The following is a 17,803-nucleotide window of genomic DNA, read 5'->3' on the forward strand; positions in this document are numbered from 1 at the left end:
GTTCCACCACAGACATAGAACCAGCAACAGTTCCAAACCTCTTGCTGTCTTCGCCCCTCTTCCCTTTCTCTCTCGCTCTGCTTGTGTAACAGTGTTGATTTTGACAGCAAAATTTGACAGCAAAATGTACTATTAGTAGAGTAGAATAAATCGTGCCATTTTATCATGATTATTAGTGAGCACCTATTATATGAATATAGGTTGAAAAGTGGTGAAGTGGTCCTTTAACAAGCTGGATCGTGCCATATCTTGAAATAAACGTTTAATAATGTGTAGACTGTAGAGAATGTCAGGAGTCAAGAAAAGCTCAAAGTGAAAGCTGGGAACATTTAGGCCTCCATTGTCGCGTCGTAATATATCCCATTATCTCTACAGTACAAGGACTGTAATAATAATTATAATAATAATTTGTGGAGATCCTCGATTGCTTTGCTTTGTAAATTAATGCTACTACAGAACCTACAGTATATAAAGATACCGTACAAGGCTTTTTACCATAATCCTCTTAAAGTTATTCAAACCAGTTTGAATAACTTGTCTTGTAAGCCCCACTTTCAAATCTAAAAAAATAAATAAAAAAGGGTAAAATTGCAGATTTATATAAGCTCACGCATCACAACAATATTCTTTGTGGGCTTTACAGATTAAAAATATATACATGATATCATCGTCATAACATAATGTGATTATGATAATGTCACAATATTGATATCAAGGTATATTTGATCAAAACACAAATCCACACGAAGCCGGGGATCAGAAAGCCGTTGGTTCCAACATGGAGGTATTTGTACTTTGTACAATACTTTTACTTTTACTCGATCATATCTCAGAGGCAAATATTGTTTGTCTTGTATACCTCCACTACAATATTTTGAAAACTTTAGTTAGGCCTATAGGCCTACTACTAGTTACTAAATCTTTATTGTTATTACAAAACACACATTATACACTTCAGCCCTACTTTTATTATATTTCGTGAACATAAACTCAAGACATAGAGAGACATAGACATATAGACATAAAGCAAGACCATTATTCCATTTGCCGAAAGCCTTTATTTGCAGCTGTCGTAACAATTTAACACAAGCCAAGATCAAGCCATTTAGTAGAGGCGGTTTCACACTGAGGTTCAGTGTGGGTTAAGTATCCCCCAGTGGAGTTTAGCTAAACTGGCAACCCCAGAATCCCCGTCTAATTTATTAACAGGCCATATTCTACTGCCCAAGCAAATAAACAACTCACCACTTTGTCCTAACATATCTCTGCTGTCAGGAAGAAAATAACCAAACTCCAATTTTTTTTTGTTGAGTGGTGCAACCACTCTAAGGAACAACAATGTCCGTGTTCACCTACGTATACCTATGGGTTGGTTCACCTATGTGTTGGTTAATAAGCACGAGTAAAATGGAGTCAGGCGGTTTCCTCCCGAGTCCCGACAGCAAAACAATGTTATGTGGCTTTTCTGGGACAGAGAAAGTGGTCACTGGGTAATGGGTAATGGGTCAGAGAACTGGATATACGCACTCAACAGTACATAATATAGGCAACATAAAACACGTGTGCAGTGATCCTTTTATGCAGTTTACACATCATACAATATTTAATAACAGCCTTGATTGATTCAGTAAAAAGTGCTTCGGAAGAATACGGAAATATATCACATTGGCAAATATTAATTAATGATCACTTTCCTTTCAGTCTAATCAACTAAATCAAGTATCTACTGTAAGTCTTCTGGCACGACACCTATACAGTAATAAAAACATGTCCCTGAGTAGCATTTAATATTAACCTGCAGATTATCCATTATCTGAATGAAGTGGAAGATCTAGGGATGCAACGATAATTATGGACATTTTAGGATGATACCGATATATTTATATTTTTAGTTTTTGTGGTTTTTATTTCCCATTTTTGTGCCAGGGAAACAAAATACATCTTCAATACAAGAAATACATGTTCAGAATGTATACAGCTTGGTGTATATAGGCTGCAGATAACCAGCACACCAACATAGCCAACGCTAAATGTATGCTTATCAACAACAAATAAATATCGGCTACTGCCATCGGTTATTGTCAGTTTTATTTGCTGCTATTGACCCATAACGGCAAATATCGGCCGATACCGATATGTGACCGATTCATCGGTGCATCCCTAGAAAAAGATATTGTCTGAATAAAGTATTTAGCATTGCTTCTCAATTTATACACATTTTCCTTTTTTTTAAACCTATATACACATACTGTCGACAAATGACAAAAATAATCCAATGGCAGCCCCTCAGTCTAGCTCAAAAGTGTTACTTTCACATATTCATTAGACAGTAAAAAAAAGTTGCAATTACAGTATAAAACAGATGCTATTAGATTGTTTTGAATGTCGAAATGTAATCTTAACTAAATTACCGTTGATCCCAGTTGTGTGTATGTAATAGTATCTTCTATAGTTCAGTATACGGCAAATACTGAACCAATGAACTCCGTCGTAAATTAAAAGAAGCCTCATCACCGATAACGTCATCACCGATGACATCATCACCGATGGAGTTTGGGCGCTGACCTGTCATTGGTCATCGTCGGCTTCAGCTTAATCGTGGCAAAGGGGTTGGTGCCTCTGCGCACACACACACACACACACACACACACACACACACACACACACACACACACACACAGAGATTAGCTTTTAGCCCATGGAGTGTTTTTCTTGAAAAAAACAAATGCTTGAAATCGATTCAGAATCCTGAAAAAAAAAACCTTAGTTTGCAGTGGTGTAAAAAAGTACTCAAAGTTTTTTACTTAAGTATAAAAGTATCAATAAATACTCTGTGTTACACACGTAAAAGTACGGAATTCAACATTTACTTGAGTAAAAGTGCAAAAGTATTGGCTTCAAAATTACAAGTGCCAAAGGTAAAAGTAGTAATTGTGCAAAATGTTCCATTTAAAGTTTTCAAAATGCGTAATAATAATCTTTTGAAAATAGCAGATCTACAAGCTCACAATGCGTCGCATTGCGACGCATTGTGAACTTGTAGATCGGCTATTTTCAATGTTTTGGGCTGATGTGGTTAATGTTTTGTAATAACAATGATCTAAATCTACAAAGTAACTAGTAACTTAGTAAGTAAAGTTGTAGTAAAAGTACAATATTTGCTTCTGAGATGTAGTGGAGTAGAAGTAAAAGTATTGGAAATTGGAAATACTCAAGTCACGTAAAAGTAAATTAAAGTGCAAATACCTCAACATTGTACTTATAAGTAAATGTACTTCCACCACTGTTTTTAGCCCAAGGAGTGTTTTTCATGAAGAAAACAAAATGCATGCAATGGATCAAAAAATCATGAAAAACCCCTAGTTTGACCCCTCCCATGCTACGTACTGTACTTACAGTAAATAAATGACATTTTGTCTCTCTCCCCCCCCCCCTGCATTATATAGCGAATGGCACCCCAACTTTCAGCAGCTGTCCCAGAGAGATTCCCCACGAGGCGAAACTGAATTTCAATCTTTGTGTGAGATGTCTTACTATATTATACTACTAGACACATTCTCAGATTTTTCTTTTTTGTTTAATCCATTTTGGGCCAGGAACCCCTTTTGGTGTTTTAAAGCATTATATGTTATACTCTTTAGCTATTGAAAAATAGCAGATCTACAAGCTCATAGCGCGCCACCAAGTGGCGCGCTACGAGCTTGTAGGTCTGCTATTTTAGAAAAATCGAAGAGCGACTGACATAGAAGACATTTTTTGAATTTGATCTCAGGTCAGAATGGAAAACTGTCAGGATGTAGAAGACATTTTTAGATCTGATCTCAGGTCAAACTGGGTTAATATCCCCCTGACTACACATAGGCACATCATTTCATTCTGCAGGAGCGGTACGCAACTACGCATCCAGCAAATTGTTCCAGTGAAGTGCATTTGAGATAGCTATCTCTGCCAAACAGGCCTTCGACTGAAATGGTTTTCAATACTTGACTGCACTTCAAACACTGATGGAAAGCAATTCCACTACGTCTGTTACGGCTGCCCTCTCTGTCTCTGTTTGATGCTTTCATTATACGTACTTCTGAAATATTCATTAACCCATTTTGCGCGGGAACGGGCAACCCCTTTTGGTGTTGGCATTATGTTATATGCTTTATAGCTATTGAAAAATAGCAGATCTGCAAGCTCGTAGCGCGCCACCGAGTGGCGCGCTACGAGCTTGTAGGTCTGCTATTTTTGAAAAATCGAAGAACGACTGACATATAGAAACATAGCTTTTTCAGAAAACTGTCAGGATGTATAGAAGACATTTTTAGAATCTGATCTCAGGTCAGAATGGGTTAACATATAGCCTGATATAACCATTTCTAAAACAGTGTTGTAGAAGTGCATTCATGATGTGTTTATCATACCGTATGAGATAACGTGATAAAAGGTGTTCTTACTTTGGGAAGAGATCTGGAGCTGCTGAACCATCACTGTGTTCTGATCTCTATACAGAGGATATAGAGGCAAATTATATTCAGAGAGGTTATACTTTCAAGTTCGAGCCTCCTCCTACAAACGCTTCTTTGTGTAATAACGGGCGGTCATGATTATATGCACCCACTGCACACAAAATGAAGTGGAAACCGAGCTACACTTCCTAACCATCTGTCCAATCCATTGTACCAAGACATCAGAGACACATACTTCCCACAGATTACAACCACACACACACACACAGAGATTTTGAAAACATGACCAATGACAAAAAACTCCCATATCTGCTGGGCGAAGTACAACAATGTGCAAACACACAGCAGCAAGATTTGTGAGTTGCTGTGATAGGAGAAGGATATGAAATGGAACACAACCACCCTAAAGACTAATCATTGTGTATATTCCTGCACTATACCTGCATGCATTGAGTGACCTTGGTACATATAATTTGATCTATTGAAAATTCTGACCTTCAAATGTACATAATTTCTGTTTTGATTGTATCGCTGTATTGTTGTATTGTTCTTTCTGCTTTGGCAATGTAAACGTATGTTTTCTCATGTCAATAAAGCCCTTTGAATTGAAAATTGAATTGTGTGCCTCGACGGAGCGGGCAAATTTTTTGTCCCAGTCGTCGTGCCCTGTCTATAGAACCAAAGTTCTTTAGGTTGGAAAAAGGGTCCGAAGAGTATAAACGCTAAAGACCAATTTAAGACTTTGTCGTACACAATAATACAACAGCACATCAGAGACCGAAAATAGTCCATCTGTATAAGCTCACGATGTGTCACATTGACTTGACTCGTACGACGATGGACCCTTAATTACTGCATGGATTCTTAAAAAATGCTTTTGAAGCTGCTTCATAATTGCTAAGGGTATATATATATATATATATATACACATACAGGGTATATATACTGTAGCACACAGGGGAACACACAAGCTCTAAAATCATGCACACACACACACACACACACACACACACTTGGGTTTTGGTGCCCACAAGGATGCAGGTCCTCACGTCGTTGGTGTGTAGTCATAGTTCAATCCCCACAAGGTAGCAAAAGCGCACGCAAAGACAACATGCACATGCACACACACACACACACACACACACGCGCACACGCACACGCACAGACACACACACGCACACACACACACTCCTGTAGCCCTACGCTGTCTGTCTGTCAGCAGCTGGTGCTGCCTCCCTGCATCCACCAGAAAGCGGGCTGAGGTGTCATTGAGAACAGAACCCTGTCACAGAGACCCTGAGGAAATATTAATATACCATCCTTTATACATGTATCTTTACAGTATGTATTATAATATACAGTACCCTGTCACAGAGACCCTGAGGAAATATTAATATACAGAACCCTGTCACAGAGACCCTGAGGAAATATACCATCCTTTATACATGTATCTTTACAGTATGTATTATATATACAGAACCCTGTCACAGAGACCCTGAGGAAATATTAATACACCATCCTTTATACAGTATCTTTACAGTATGTATTATAATATACAGTACCCTGTCACAGAGACCCTGCCGGACACATTATAGGAAATACATACCATCCTTTATACATGTATGTGCAGTCTTTACAGCATGTATTATTTACATGTATAGTTCTGTTCACTGCAATTGACATGCAACCGTTTCATCACTCACCAACACCCTCACGTACGCACGCACGCACGCGCACATGCACACACACACACACACACACACACACACATACACACACACACGGATTTATGTTTTAACAATTTCTCCAGGAAAATGACCATGGGAAAAGATATCTATCTATATACAGTATCAAAATCAAAGTCTTCTAAACTTATATATATCTTCTATAATAACTATAATTTGGCCCTTATAAGTACAGTAATATATAAAGTACCTCTACTACCCCCCCACCCCGCCCAACACACACACGCACACGCGCGCACACACACACACACGCATACGCATTCATCAACCTCTGCTGTCAAGCGCAACAAACGCAACTTCATTTTTCAATCATTTCAATCATCCCTAAGGGCCAGATGATTCTTAATGTGTCTCAGTCTTCAGCCAGCAGCCCTTAACGTGCCATTAAACTAATTCCACTGGAGCGTCTGTCTTCATGATAATGAGGTGATTAGGCTATTCAAATATTAGCATATTAACATAAGCGAGATAAAAGAGTGTAACCTTGTTAATGAAAAGGCGCGGTTTATACAATCGCAAGTGACAATACACACACACACACACACACACACACACACACACACACACACAGGCTATACAGTAGATTCAAGACATGCTATATTTGACAAAAATGATTCATTTGAGATCACATTTAAAGGGGGTGTCAGTGATTTCAGTCAAAAACCCTTAGGTTTCGTTTTTGCCTTGGGACACAAGCTTTCATCCAATCAGGATAGAGAACAAAAACAAAACCTAAGGTTTTTTGACCCCCAGGGGTTAACTGGGGACAGGGAGGAACTCCATATATGGTCAGCACACTCTATAGTAGAGAGGATTATCACAACAAAACAAAGAAATAAGTCATATTTGAATTAAGTGAAATCACTTACTCTACATTTAATCAAATGTATTAACTACTGTAGGCCCAAACTTTGTGAATACGCACGCACGCATGCACGCACACGCACACGCACACACTCACACACACACACACACACACACACACACACACACACACACACACACACACACACACACACACACACACACAGCTTACTGTATTATGGATTGATTTACTTCTTAATTGGTTCACTGGTTAGCGCCTAATAATTAATTGATAGCTTAATAATCGATGGCTCTACCTTATTCTTTGACTCCGCCCTTCTGTCGGGGGTGGGTGTGGTTCGACGCCTCTCTGACTGCTTATTGGACGACACAGATGATGATGATGGCGGAGGGGGCGGAGCTGGGGGCTGGGCTCCGCCTCCGCCGTAGCCTGACCCTGATTGGTCCATCAGGCCTCCGCCGTAGCCTGATTGGTCCAGCAGGTTACTCACACTTCCTCTCAGGGTGGAGTTACTGAAAGTGGTGGAAAAAGTACTTGAATATTTTACTTTACAGTAAAAGTACTACCAATACTAAACAATGCAGAAATACTTTACGTTACAAGTAAAAGTCCGGAATTTCAAAATGTACTTGAGTAAAAGTACAAAAGTATTGGTGTCAAAATGTACTTAAAGTTTAACAAAAGTAAAAGTATGTATGTATAGGTCCTATTTATGATTTCTGAAACCATGGCTTTTGATCACTACCTGCTTCTGATTTTATTTGGTCCTCGATCACCACACCAGCACGTGACAATTTACTACTCCTCTCAGCAGTGGGTCACCCAATTAAATGAAATAGCGCATAGTTATTCTTTATCAGACCTGGTTAACGGTTGACCCACATCTCACAGATCGGCTTTGTCCCATAATAATATAATGGGGATATTGCTCGGAGGTTTCTGCTTTAATATCTTGTCCACTGGTAGATGTTGACACCATGCCCACCATGCAAATGTTGGAACCCTGCAGGCTTTAGAATAGATACACACGGTGAAGTGGGGCAAACATATGCAACCAGACATACTGCAGATCCCTAGTTGGTACCGCAAACAATTGGTACAGGAATTAAACCATGCTAATACTAGGCAGAGAGAAGTAGTGGAAGTATATTGGAAATTGGAAATTACTATACAAATACCTCAAATTCATACTTATAAGTAGCATATACAGTACTTAAGTAAACTTACAGTAGTCATACTTTACACCACTGTTGTTGTATTAAACATGATCTTGCTCAGACATCCATACAGTATAACCTTACTGTAGAGCTGCAGCATGGAAGAGCACTAGTATTTATTTATTCATATTGTTTCTTCTTTTGATGTTATGATAGCAGAACTATATCCCAGTTCTTTCCCCTCTTGCTTCCAGAAGACAAAATGCAGCTTCATCTGCAAATTACAACTATTCTGCGTTTTCTGTCTTTGAAATAAATTCCCCTCGTTTTCCCCCTCTCGTGTTTGGCCTCGTATTACTCGTTGCTTACGACATTATTACAGTATTATTTACACCCCTGGGTCGCGTGTGTTTTTTTTGTCTCTTTCTGTGAGCAAGCAACCAGAAATAACACAGTGCATGGTCGGAATGGTAACAAGAAGACTCGCCCCGTTTCTGTTTTCCACTCAGAATGTTCCCCAGTGAGGGGTTGGTGGACAGCAGACGGCTGAACTTGAAAAGCTACTACAGTGAAGTCTGTTCACAGAAGTTGTTGTAGGATAATGTGGGGATTATCTGACGAGGTACCATTTGAGGGGGCAAAACCTTACATATTATACTAAATAATACTAAATTGTTTATAGGGTCAATATAAGTAAAATAATATAGCCTTTCTACAGGAGTATCTTTTTATATTTTTCCAAAAAGAATACAAACAGCCAATAGCATATTACAAAGACATCCCCCTCACTGGTGACAATTCCGGGAGGAAAAATGGGCAAGCACCGGGGTGAGTCTTCCGGTATTCGTTAAGAATAACAATAACATTTTGAATGCCGTCTTTGTGTATTCATTGTGTTTCAGTGGATGTTGCAGTGGTGAGAGAGAGAGAGAGAGAGAGAGAGAGAGAGAGAGAGAGAGAGAGAGAGAGAGAGAGAGAGAGAGAGAGAGAGAGAGAGAGAGATGATGGTCTGCAGCGACTCAGATCCAACATGGATTTGAACCCAGAGCGTTTGAATTATGTATGACTTTTGGAATTAATTAAAGATGATGTTTTGTTTACCTGCTGGAGCCGGCTGGTTTAAAATCCTCCACTGGCTCCACGTACGAAGCTGGGAACCAGCCCTGACTGAGAGAGAGAGAGAGAGAGAGAGAATATCCAGACTGTCGATTTAACATTGAGAGTGTAAAAATGGAACAGGTTTTTACTCGGCATTAAATTATCTGTCTGTATATCGTTGCGTATAATACAGTAAGCCAAGATAGAGAGTTCATTCAAGAGTGAAACCAACACTGAGTAATGTAGCCTATATTTTGTCTTTACAGTATAAATGTAAAAAATATAAGACAGCTATAGACAGATCCAGACACAGATACACAGATTCACAGAATACGCACACACACACACGTGCAAAAAAACCTTCATTGTTTAACCCATTCTGAACGGGAACCCCTTTTGGTGTTAGCATCATGTTATGCTTTAGCTATTGAAAAATAGCAGATCTACAAGCTCATAGCGCGCCACTGAGTGGCGCGCTACGAGCTTGTAGGTCTGCTATTTTTGAAAAATCAAAGAACGACTGACATTTGTAGAATCTGATCTCAGGTCAGAATGGGTTAATCAGACCAGTGTAGTGTCCAGTGGAAACCTCATATGAATCTGATCTCAGGTCAGAATGGGTTAATCAGACCAGTGTAGTGTCCAGTGGAAACCTCATATGAATCTGATCTCAGGTCAGAATGGGTTAATCAGACCAGTGTAGTGTCCAGTGGAAACCTCATATGAATCTGATCTCAGGTCAGAATGGGTTAATGACAGATGTAGTCACTACGACTACAAATGTCCCAAGAAACTACAGCTGTGCTCCTGGAGAACAGAGCAGCTGAATTCTCTCTCCTCACCGAGAGCGGTCCTCAGCCCGTCCGTACAGCCATCCGTTCCTGGCCTGGGGAAGCAGCACGCTCACCACCTCTCCCCTGGAGAAGGGCAGCAGTGTGGGGCTGTCACTGCCAGGCTGGTGGGCCCCCAGGGCCCTCATGGGCCTGGGGGCCCCACCTCCTCCCTGGGACCCCGCCACGGAGCCCGAGGTGGACCAGCTTCCCTGAGGGGACGGTGCTACATGCAGGGATAAAAAGAAAGGACATTTTGTCACTCATGGTCACGTCCTCCTGAGCCCTCCGTTTGTCCATGGCCAAATTCCAATACCCCAAAACTCGGACACTCGCTCACTCACACTCGGTCACTCCAGCGTGGTAAATTATGATGAAATTGGTGACCTGCAGAAATATGTGACCATCTTGTTGTCTTCACTCAATTTACATGGAAGTCTTTAAATATGTGGCCTAAATATCGCTATAGGTTGAAGCTGCTAATGAACAAACTGCAACGATTTACATTCAGACACTGATGTTATGTGATTGTCTACACAATTGTCATTGTATTGTATTTCAGCAGGTCACCAATCTCACCGTAACACCACCATGCTGGAGTGACCGAATGTAAGTGAGTGGATATTTGGGGTATTGGAATTTGGCTCATGAGTCTCCTCTGTCTCTCCCCCAAGTCCTGCTCCTCTGACTCTGATTGCCCTGATAGTGCCGTCACCTGTGGGGACCAGCTGAGCCAGGTTGGGTGATAATGAGCTCCAGTGACTATTTAAACTCTGCCTTGTGTTTGTTCAGTGCTGGATCTTAAGTTAGTGTCAGGTTTTATGTTCAGTGTATCATGTGTGTTAGCCCTGAAACATGACTGCCATGATGATTATCATGACAGTCATGACTTAACTGCACCCTGTTTTTGGCGCTCGCTACATTTACAACTTTTCCGTATATATAAACATTCCGATTTCAAATATAAAGTACTCACAATTTGTCCCACAGGTGTTAGTTAGTTGCTGCTCCAGCGATTAGCACTGCTGCATCCCACGTTGTTTAATAAAAAGCATTTTTATCCGAGCGCCCCGGCTACTTTTTTCAAACGGAGTTCGTTTGGGTAATCCACAGTTGCACACCGGGAGCGCACTCGCCTATTGGTCTGTATTGGCAGGGCGGTCAGCGTGCCTATATCGAACACACCGAGTGCCACCCTCCTCCCGACCGATAGGGGCCCGTAGTTGAAAGCCAATGGCAAAATAAACAGCTCGGATAAAAATGCTTTTTATTAAACAACGCGGGATGCAGAAATTCTAATCGCTGAAGCTGCTACTAACTAACACCCGTGGGACAAAATGTGAGTACTTTATATTTGAAATCAGATTGTTTATATACGTATTTTTTGTAAATGTAGCGAGTGCCAAAAACAGGGTGCAGTTAAGCCATGACTCTCGTATGAATACGAGAGTCATGAACCATGGCTACATGTGTATGTACTTCTGTTATCCAAGTAAAGTCAAGTTCATGTGATCTTGATCTTGTCCTGCCTTTGTTTGAGTTTCCTGCACTTTGAGGTCCTATAACACCTGCAAACCGTGACACCTTTCCAAATCTTTTGACTCATTTTCAACAACAATAATAGCGGAAATAGCTGATGTTGTAAATGCTTGTATAAATCTGCTATTTCCCCCCTTTAAAAAAAAAAAAAAAACAGGACTTAAGTAGTTATTAAAGGCATTTAATGCCTCGCGTTAATGTTTCATAACACATCGTAATTATGCACTTTTGTCTATCGGTGTAAATGGATTTGGCAGTGCCGAATAATTAGAAATTATTCCACACAGAGAAAGGGGGTGGTAGAGAGAGATAGAGATGGAGAGAGAGAGAGAGAGAGAGAGAGAGAGAGAGAGAGAGAGAGACTATAAGAGGCTTTAACCCATTCTGAACGGGAACCCATTTTGGTGTCGGCATCATGTTATGCTTTAGCTATTGAAAAACAGCAGATCTACAAGCGCTCTCGTAGCGCGCCACCGAGTGGCGCGCTACGAGCTTGTAGGTCTGCTATTTTTGAAAAATCGAAGAATTTTTAGAATCTGATCTCAGGTCAGAATGGGTTAATCAGACCAGTGTGTGCCAGTGGAAACCTCGTATGAATCTGATCTCAGGTCAGAATGGGTTAAAGGCTGATAAGGTGGGTGGGAGGAAGGTGGAATATGGACCGTAATTATGGAAGGCATAATTATCACCTCCAGATGAGTTCATGTAGAATATTATGGAGAAATTAATTTTTAGAAGGCAACGAAAGCAACAAAACAAAATTAAATGCTACAGAAGGTTATTATTATTAACTATATCTCAGAGTATAAGCTATGATTTGCATTCTGGAAAAAGGTTTCCGACACACGGACTCGCAAGCACACACACACACACACACACACACACATGCGTGCACGCACACGCACACACACACACACACAGACACACACACACACACACACACACAAACACATGAAAAGGTCTACACACTTACTAGCGCCCCAGGTTGTGTGGGGGGGGTGGCTCAAAAGCCTGGATTACACATTAAAAAACACAAAACAAATTGCTTTTCCGAGGGCCCAGAATGTGGTGCTACGCCCCCTGCCTACCTCTAGACGGCGCTCTTCCAAGAGGCTGCTCCTCTCTCTCTCTTCCTCTTCCTCTCTCGTCCTCCCCCGCCATCCTCATCTGTGAAACAGAGCACAGTTCAAGGTTCAAGGTTATCTTTATTTGTCTCAGTTCACAGTTTGCCTCTATCCACCATTCAGAGGACCAACTAATAGCTATAACTTATCTATAGCTATTATTTTACAGATTGCTTCTTTTGATTCATTGAATAATCGAGAAGTGTGATTTTGTTGGGTAATCAAATGCGAACAAATCAAAGCAGGAACAAGTTCTGTTTACTCAAACTCTGTTTACTGACGTGCGTCAGAGTTTTTAGAAGTGGGCTGTGGACAGTTCAGAAACCTGCCAATATATAGCGCCTTAAGGAATAGGAATATAAGGTTGGATATATGGCTGACATGGTTGACATGGCTTTCAAAATAATGCTTAAGGCCTATTTTATACTTTAAAATATAGCGAAAATAACTGATATGAACTCACGGCGCGTCACAACAGTCACTCATCTATTCTACAGTCGCTCATCTATATTTTCAGCCATGCCATAGCGGTTTGCCCCCCAGGGAATAATATCCATAATTAGAGATGGAGATAAATCCCATAAACACCAAGCAAAGCAAACAGACAATCCATTAATCCCATGATAGTTATTACAGTGGGATCTAATCTAATATCCCTGCTGTTTACAGCTGTGACACATCTCTATCACGGAAGAAATCAATAGATTTGATTTGACAGTATAATGAAAAAAGTGCTTCTTCGTTCCTGTTTGAACTGTACTTGAGGGCTGTTTGTTACTGTATGTATTGTACAGTATTGCAGACACTGGTTCTCAAACATGTCCATGTCAAGAAACCCCAAATTCATAATATGTAATTGGTTGCAGATCGACCCCCATCTGAAAATATTTTTGTTGACAGGCAAGATTTGTGCTTCCAATGTTTTCAAATATTTTTTTTCCAAGAGTTGCATCATGATTGTTCAACTCTATGTATGTAGCCACTGTTTTCAGATTATTCCAAATTATAAAATGGGGGTTAAAATGGTTAAAAAGATTGTTATATGCTATATTCATTCATTTAGTTTGAATGATCCCACCGTGACAACCACAGGTTTTTTGGTGATTGTAACAGAGTGGTCCTCTGTTACTTATTTTGCACAGCATATTGGCAAGTTTTGGCACTTTATTAACTTGCACAGTTGTATTTTGCAATCATGATTTTTATTGTTGATGAATGTTTCCTGTTTAGCTGAGATGGCCACTCAGCCAATGAGTTCCACCTGGGGAAATGAAGGGGTTAAGATGTGCTGTTGTGATTGCTTATTTATGTTGTAGTGTGACAGACTTATAGCTTGTATAGTTCACAGAAACTTGTAACATTTGTATGGTTTAAAGTTATTTATTTATATGTATATAATAAGACTAATCATTGTGTATATTCCTGCACTATACCTGCATCGAGTGATCTTGGTACATAGAAGTTGATCTATTGAAGATTCTGACCTTCAAAGTAGGCTACATCATTTTTGTTTTGATGGTATTGTTGTATTGTTCTTAATGCTTTGGCAATGTAAACGTATGTTTTCTCATGCCAATAAAGCCCTTTGAATTGAATTGAAGACACCCCTGTGTGTAAATGGTATAGTCCACCATTCTCATTATCTCCAGCTGGGTATGAAAGGCTGCCATTTTGTCCAGTGAACTGCAGTCTGTGCTGCTGGGAGGAGTAGACTACAGAGCTTCCTGTATTTAATATGCCAGTTGGTAGTGCTCGGTTTGTGAATATAAACATACCAGTGGTTAACCTTTAACCTTTACCAATGCCTCTGTACTGTTTCTCCAGCCACTAACACAGCCATACAGTGACTGAGGAGAATTGTCATGGATATAAAGTTAAGTCATCACACTATCTTAATGTGCTGTGTGATAACAGTAAGACACTAGGCATGTGTTAAATCTGTCCTGCTCTATATGGGGCAGAGACATGGAGAATTACAAAGACCACAATAAACAACAACAATAAACAAATGTCTGAGGAGAATCCTGAAAATTCACCTGGCCGCACAAGATAAGCAACAACGATCTCTGGATATAAAACTAAACAACTCCCTGCAACAGAGGAAATTGGACAAAGAAGATGGAGATGGATCGGGGCACACACTGACTGCACAAGCCAGTATCAAACACCACCAGACAGGCTCTGACTTCATGGAACCCTCAGGGAAAGAGAAACAGAGGCCCGCCCCAAAAACAACAGCTGGCGGAGGGATCTCCAGGCAGACACAGAGAGGCTGGGATGCACCTCCTGGTCGCAGATAGAGACGAATGACAGTGACCGAGAACTCTGGAGGACCGGGGTCCACGGCCTATATACCCCAGTAGGGGTGTCAGGCATATAAGTAAGTAGGCATGTGTAGCACAATGTAGCACAACCTCAAACCCTAACTTAACCATAACTGCAAGCACGGGAGCAGCGCATGTCTGACACTAATGCTGCAGGTTTGATGTAGCAAATCTACAAGCTCATAGCGCGCTACAAGCTTGTAGGTCTGCTATTTTGAAAAATCGAAGAACCACTGACATAGAAACATAGCTTTTTCAGAAAACTGTCAGGATGTAGAAGACATTTATAGAATCTGATCTCAGGTCAAAATGGGTTAAGAGTTTTTTTTACATGGGGACATTAATGTTTATCAACTGTTATCCTAATTTATTCTCTGTACTTCCATGGCCTCCAGACTTCCTGGTCTAACCTGTTGGTATTCAGTGGGAGCCTTATTATTATTATATCATATTGACTGACTGTAGGTTTTGGTATTTTGTTATATTTGAGTCATTTTGGTATAATATGTAATGAATTTGTATTGAGGGGTAACCAGATCTGTATTATGTGATTTATTGTATATAGGAGGACAACTAACCTATACAACCTTTCACTGTTATTGCCTTTAAGACTGGGCTTTGTCAGTGTCTGTCGGGCCATGTGCCATAGTGGTGTAAATATAGTGGTCCTCTGGAGTGAGTGTGGAACTATAGTGGCCCTCTGGAGTGAGTGTGGAACTATAGTGGCCCTCTGGAGTGAGTGTGGAACTATAGTGGCCCTCTGGAGTGAGTGTGGAACTATAGTGGCCCTCTGGAGTGAGTGTGGAACTATAGTGGCCCTCTGGAGTGAGTGTGGAACTATAGTGGCCCTCTGGAGTGAGTGTGGAACTATAGTGGCCCTCTGGAGTGAGTGTGGAACTATAGTGGCCGTCTGGAGTGAGTGTGGAACTATAGTGGCCCTCTGGAGTGAGTGTGGAGCTATAGTGGTCCTCTGGAGTGAGTGTGGAACTATAGTGGTCCTCTGGAGTGAGAGTTGAACTATAGTGGTCCTCTGGAGTGAGTGTGGAACTATAGTGGCCCTCTGGAGTGAGTGTGGAACTATAGTGGTCCTCTGGAGTGAGTGTGGAACTATAGTGGTCCTCTGGAGTGAGTGTGGAACTATAGTGGCCCTCTGGAGTGAGTGTGGAACTATAGTGGTCCTCTGGAGTGAGTGTGGAACTATAGTGGTCCTCTGGAGTGAGTGTGGAACTATAGTGGCCCTCTGGAGTGAGTGTGGAGCTATAGTGGCCCTCTGGAGTGAGTGTGGAACTATAGTGGTCCTCTGGAGTGAGAGTGGAACTATAGTGGTCCCTCTGGAGTGAATGTGGAACTTTCCTTTTTACCAAAGCATTTTTATAGCCTTGCCCTTATGTTTTAAATGTTCCTGTTCCTTTTAGATGTTTTTAATGGTGTGTTGTTTCTTTTGCTTTTATTCACTGCTGTAGCACTTTGAGATTCTTGAGAATGTAAAGTGCGTTATAAATAAAATCTATTATTATTATTATTATTATTATTATTATTATTATTATTATTATTATTATTATATTGGCCCTCTGGAGTGAGTGGTAATAATAATAATAATAATAATAATAATAAAACTTTATTTGTATAGCACCTTTCATGACATGAAATGCAGCTCAAAGTGCTTTACAGAACAATGGAGAATAAAAGAGAAAAGCAAGGCAACGACATTAAAAAAAAACAAGCAGTAATGCAATACAGTGAGGACATGAATAACAAAAAATAAAAGATCAATTAAAAGCAATGTTGTAGAAGTGGGTCTTGAGCTGAGCTTTAAAAATGTCTACAGAGGCTGCCTGTCGATGGTACAGTGGGAGTTTGTTCCACGCCGACGGCCCGTAGAAGCAAAAAGCTGCTTCCCTGTATTTTTTAGTTGCCATGTTTTTAGGCAAAGCGAGCAGGCCAGCAGTGGAAGACCTTAGGGGGCGGTTTGGGACATATTTAGGCAGGCAGTCATGTAGGTAGGAAGGTGCGAGACCATTGAGAGCTTTATACACAAGTAAAATAATTTTAAAATCAATCCTAAAAACAACCGGAAGCCAGTGCAGTGAAGCCAAAACTGGAGTATAATATGTTCTCTCATCTTAGTTCTAGTTAAAACTCTGGCTGCTGCATTTTGGACAAGTTGTAATCTGTCAGTTGTTTTCTTAGGCAGTCCTGAATAAAGTGCATTGCAGTTAAATCAAGCCGAGAAAAAAAACAAAGGCGTGGATTAGCGTTTTTGCATCATCCAAAGACAAATAGCCGGCTCTGATTCGTGCAATATTTCTAAGGTTGAAAAAAGGCAATCTTGGTAACATGATTAATGTGTGAATTAAAATTAAATTCAGAATCTATAATGACCCCCAGCTCTAATAACTGAATTGTTGAATCATTACCCATTTCAAATAATTACATAATGGACTTCAAAGGCTGCTTATCTGAGGGGATTTCACTAGAACCAAAATGAACACTTTATCTTCCAAATGATCTTCCATGATGTAATCCATTAACTTTATTGTATTTATTACACAGCTGTGCTCTGTGACGTCAATGTTCCGATAAAAAAGCATGTTGTATCCTCATTACAATATCATTGTTTCCCAGTAATCATCATATCTAATCTAATCTCTCTTTCACACTTCCCTCTCATGCTAAAGCATAATTAATGTAGATCTCTTGCCAGGG

The 17,803-nt window shown here is 40.4% G+C and overlaps 1 protein-coding gene across 1 annotated transcript in view; it reads right to left on the reverse strand.

Moving 5' to 3' along the window:
• Positions 1–2,396: 2,396 nt before the first annotated feature.
• baiap2l2a (BAR/IMD domain containing adaptor protein 2 like 2a) overlaps positions 2,397–17,803 on the reverse strand; it is a gene marked incomplete at its 5' end in the record, with an annotated part of 30,882 nt that continues 15,475 nt past the window's right edge. The window contains 6 exons of the mRNA XM_080776443.1: positions 2,397–2,625; positions 4,443–4,489; positions 7,321–7,537; positions 9,284–9,349; positions 10,123–10,336; positions 12,738–12,816. Coding sequence (XP_080632569.1) covers positions 2,541–2,625; positions 4,443–4,489; positions 7,321–7,537; positions 9,284–9,349; positions 10,123–10,336; positions 12,738–12,816 — 708 coding nt within the window. The 3' untranslated portion in view covers positions 2,397–2,540. The remainder of the gene's footprint in view (positions 2,626–4,442; positions 4,490–7,320; positions 7,538–9,283; positions 9,350–10,122; positions 10,337–12,737; positions 12,817–17,803) is intronic.

The sequence above is a fragment of the Protomyctophum bolini genome (assembly GCF_963924005.1).
Source record: "Protomyctophum bolini genome assembly, chromosome: 11".
Classification (NCBI taxonomy): domain Eukaryota; kingdom Metazoa; phylum Chordata; class Actinopteri; order Myctophiformes; family Myctophidae; genus Protomyctophum; species Protomyctophum bolini.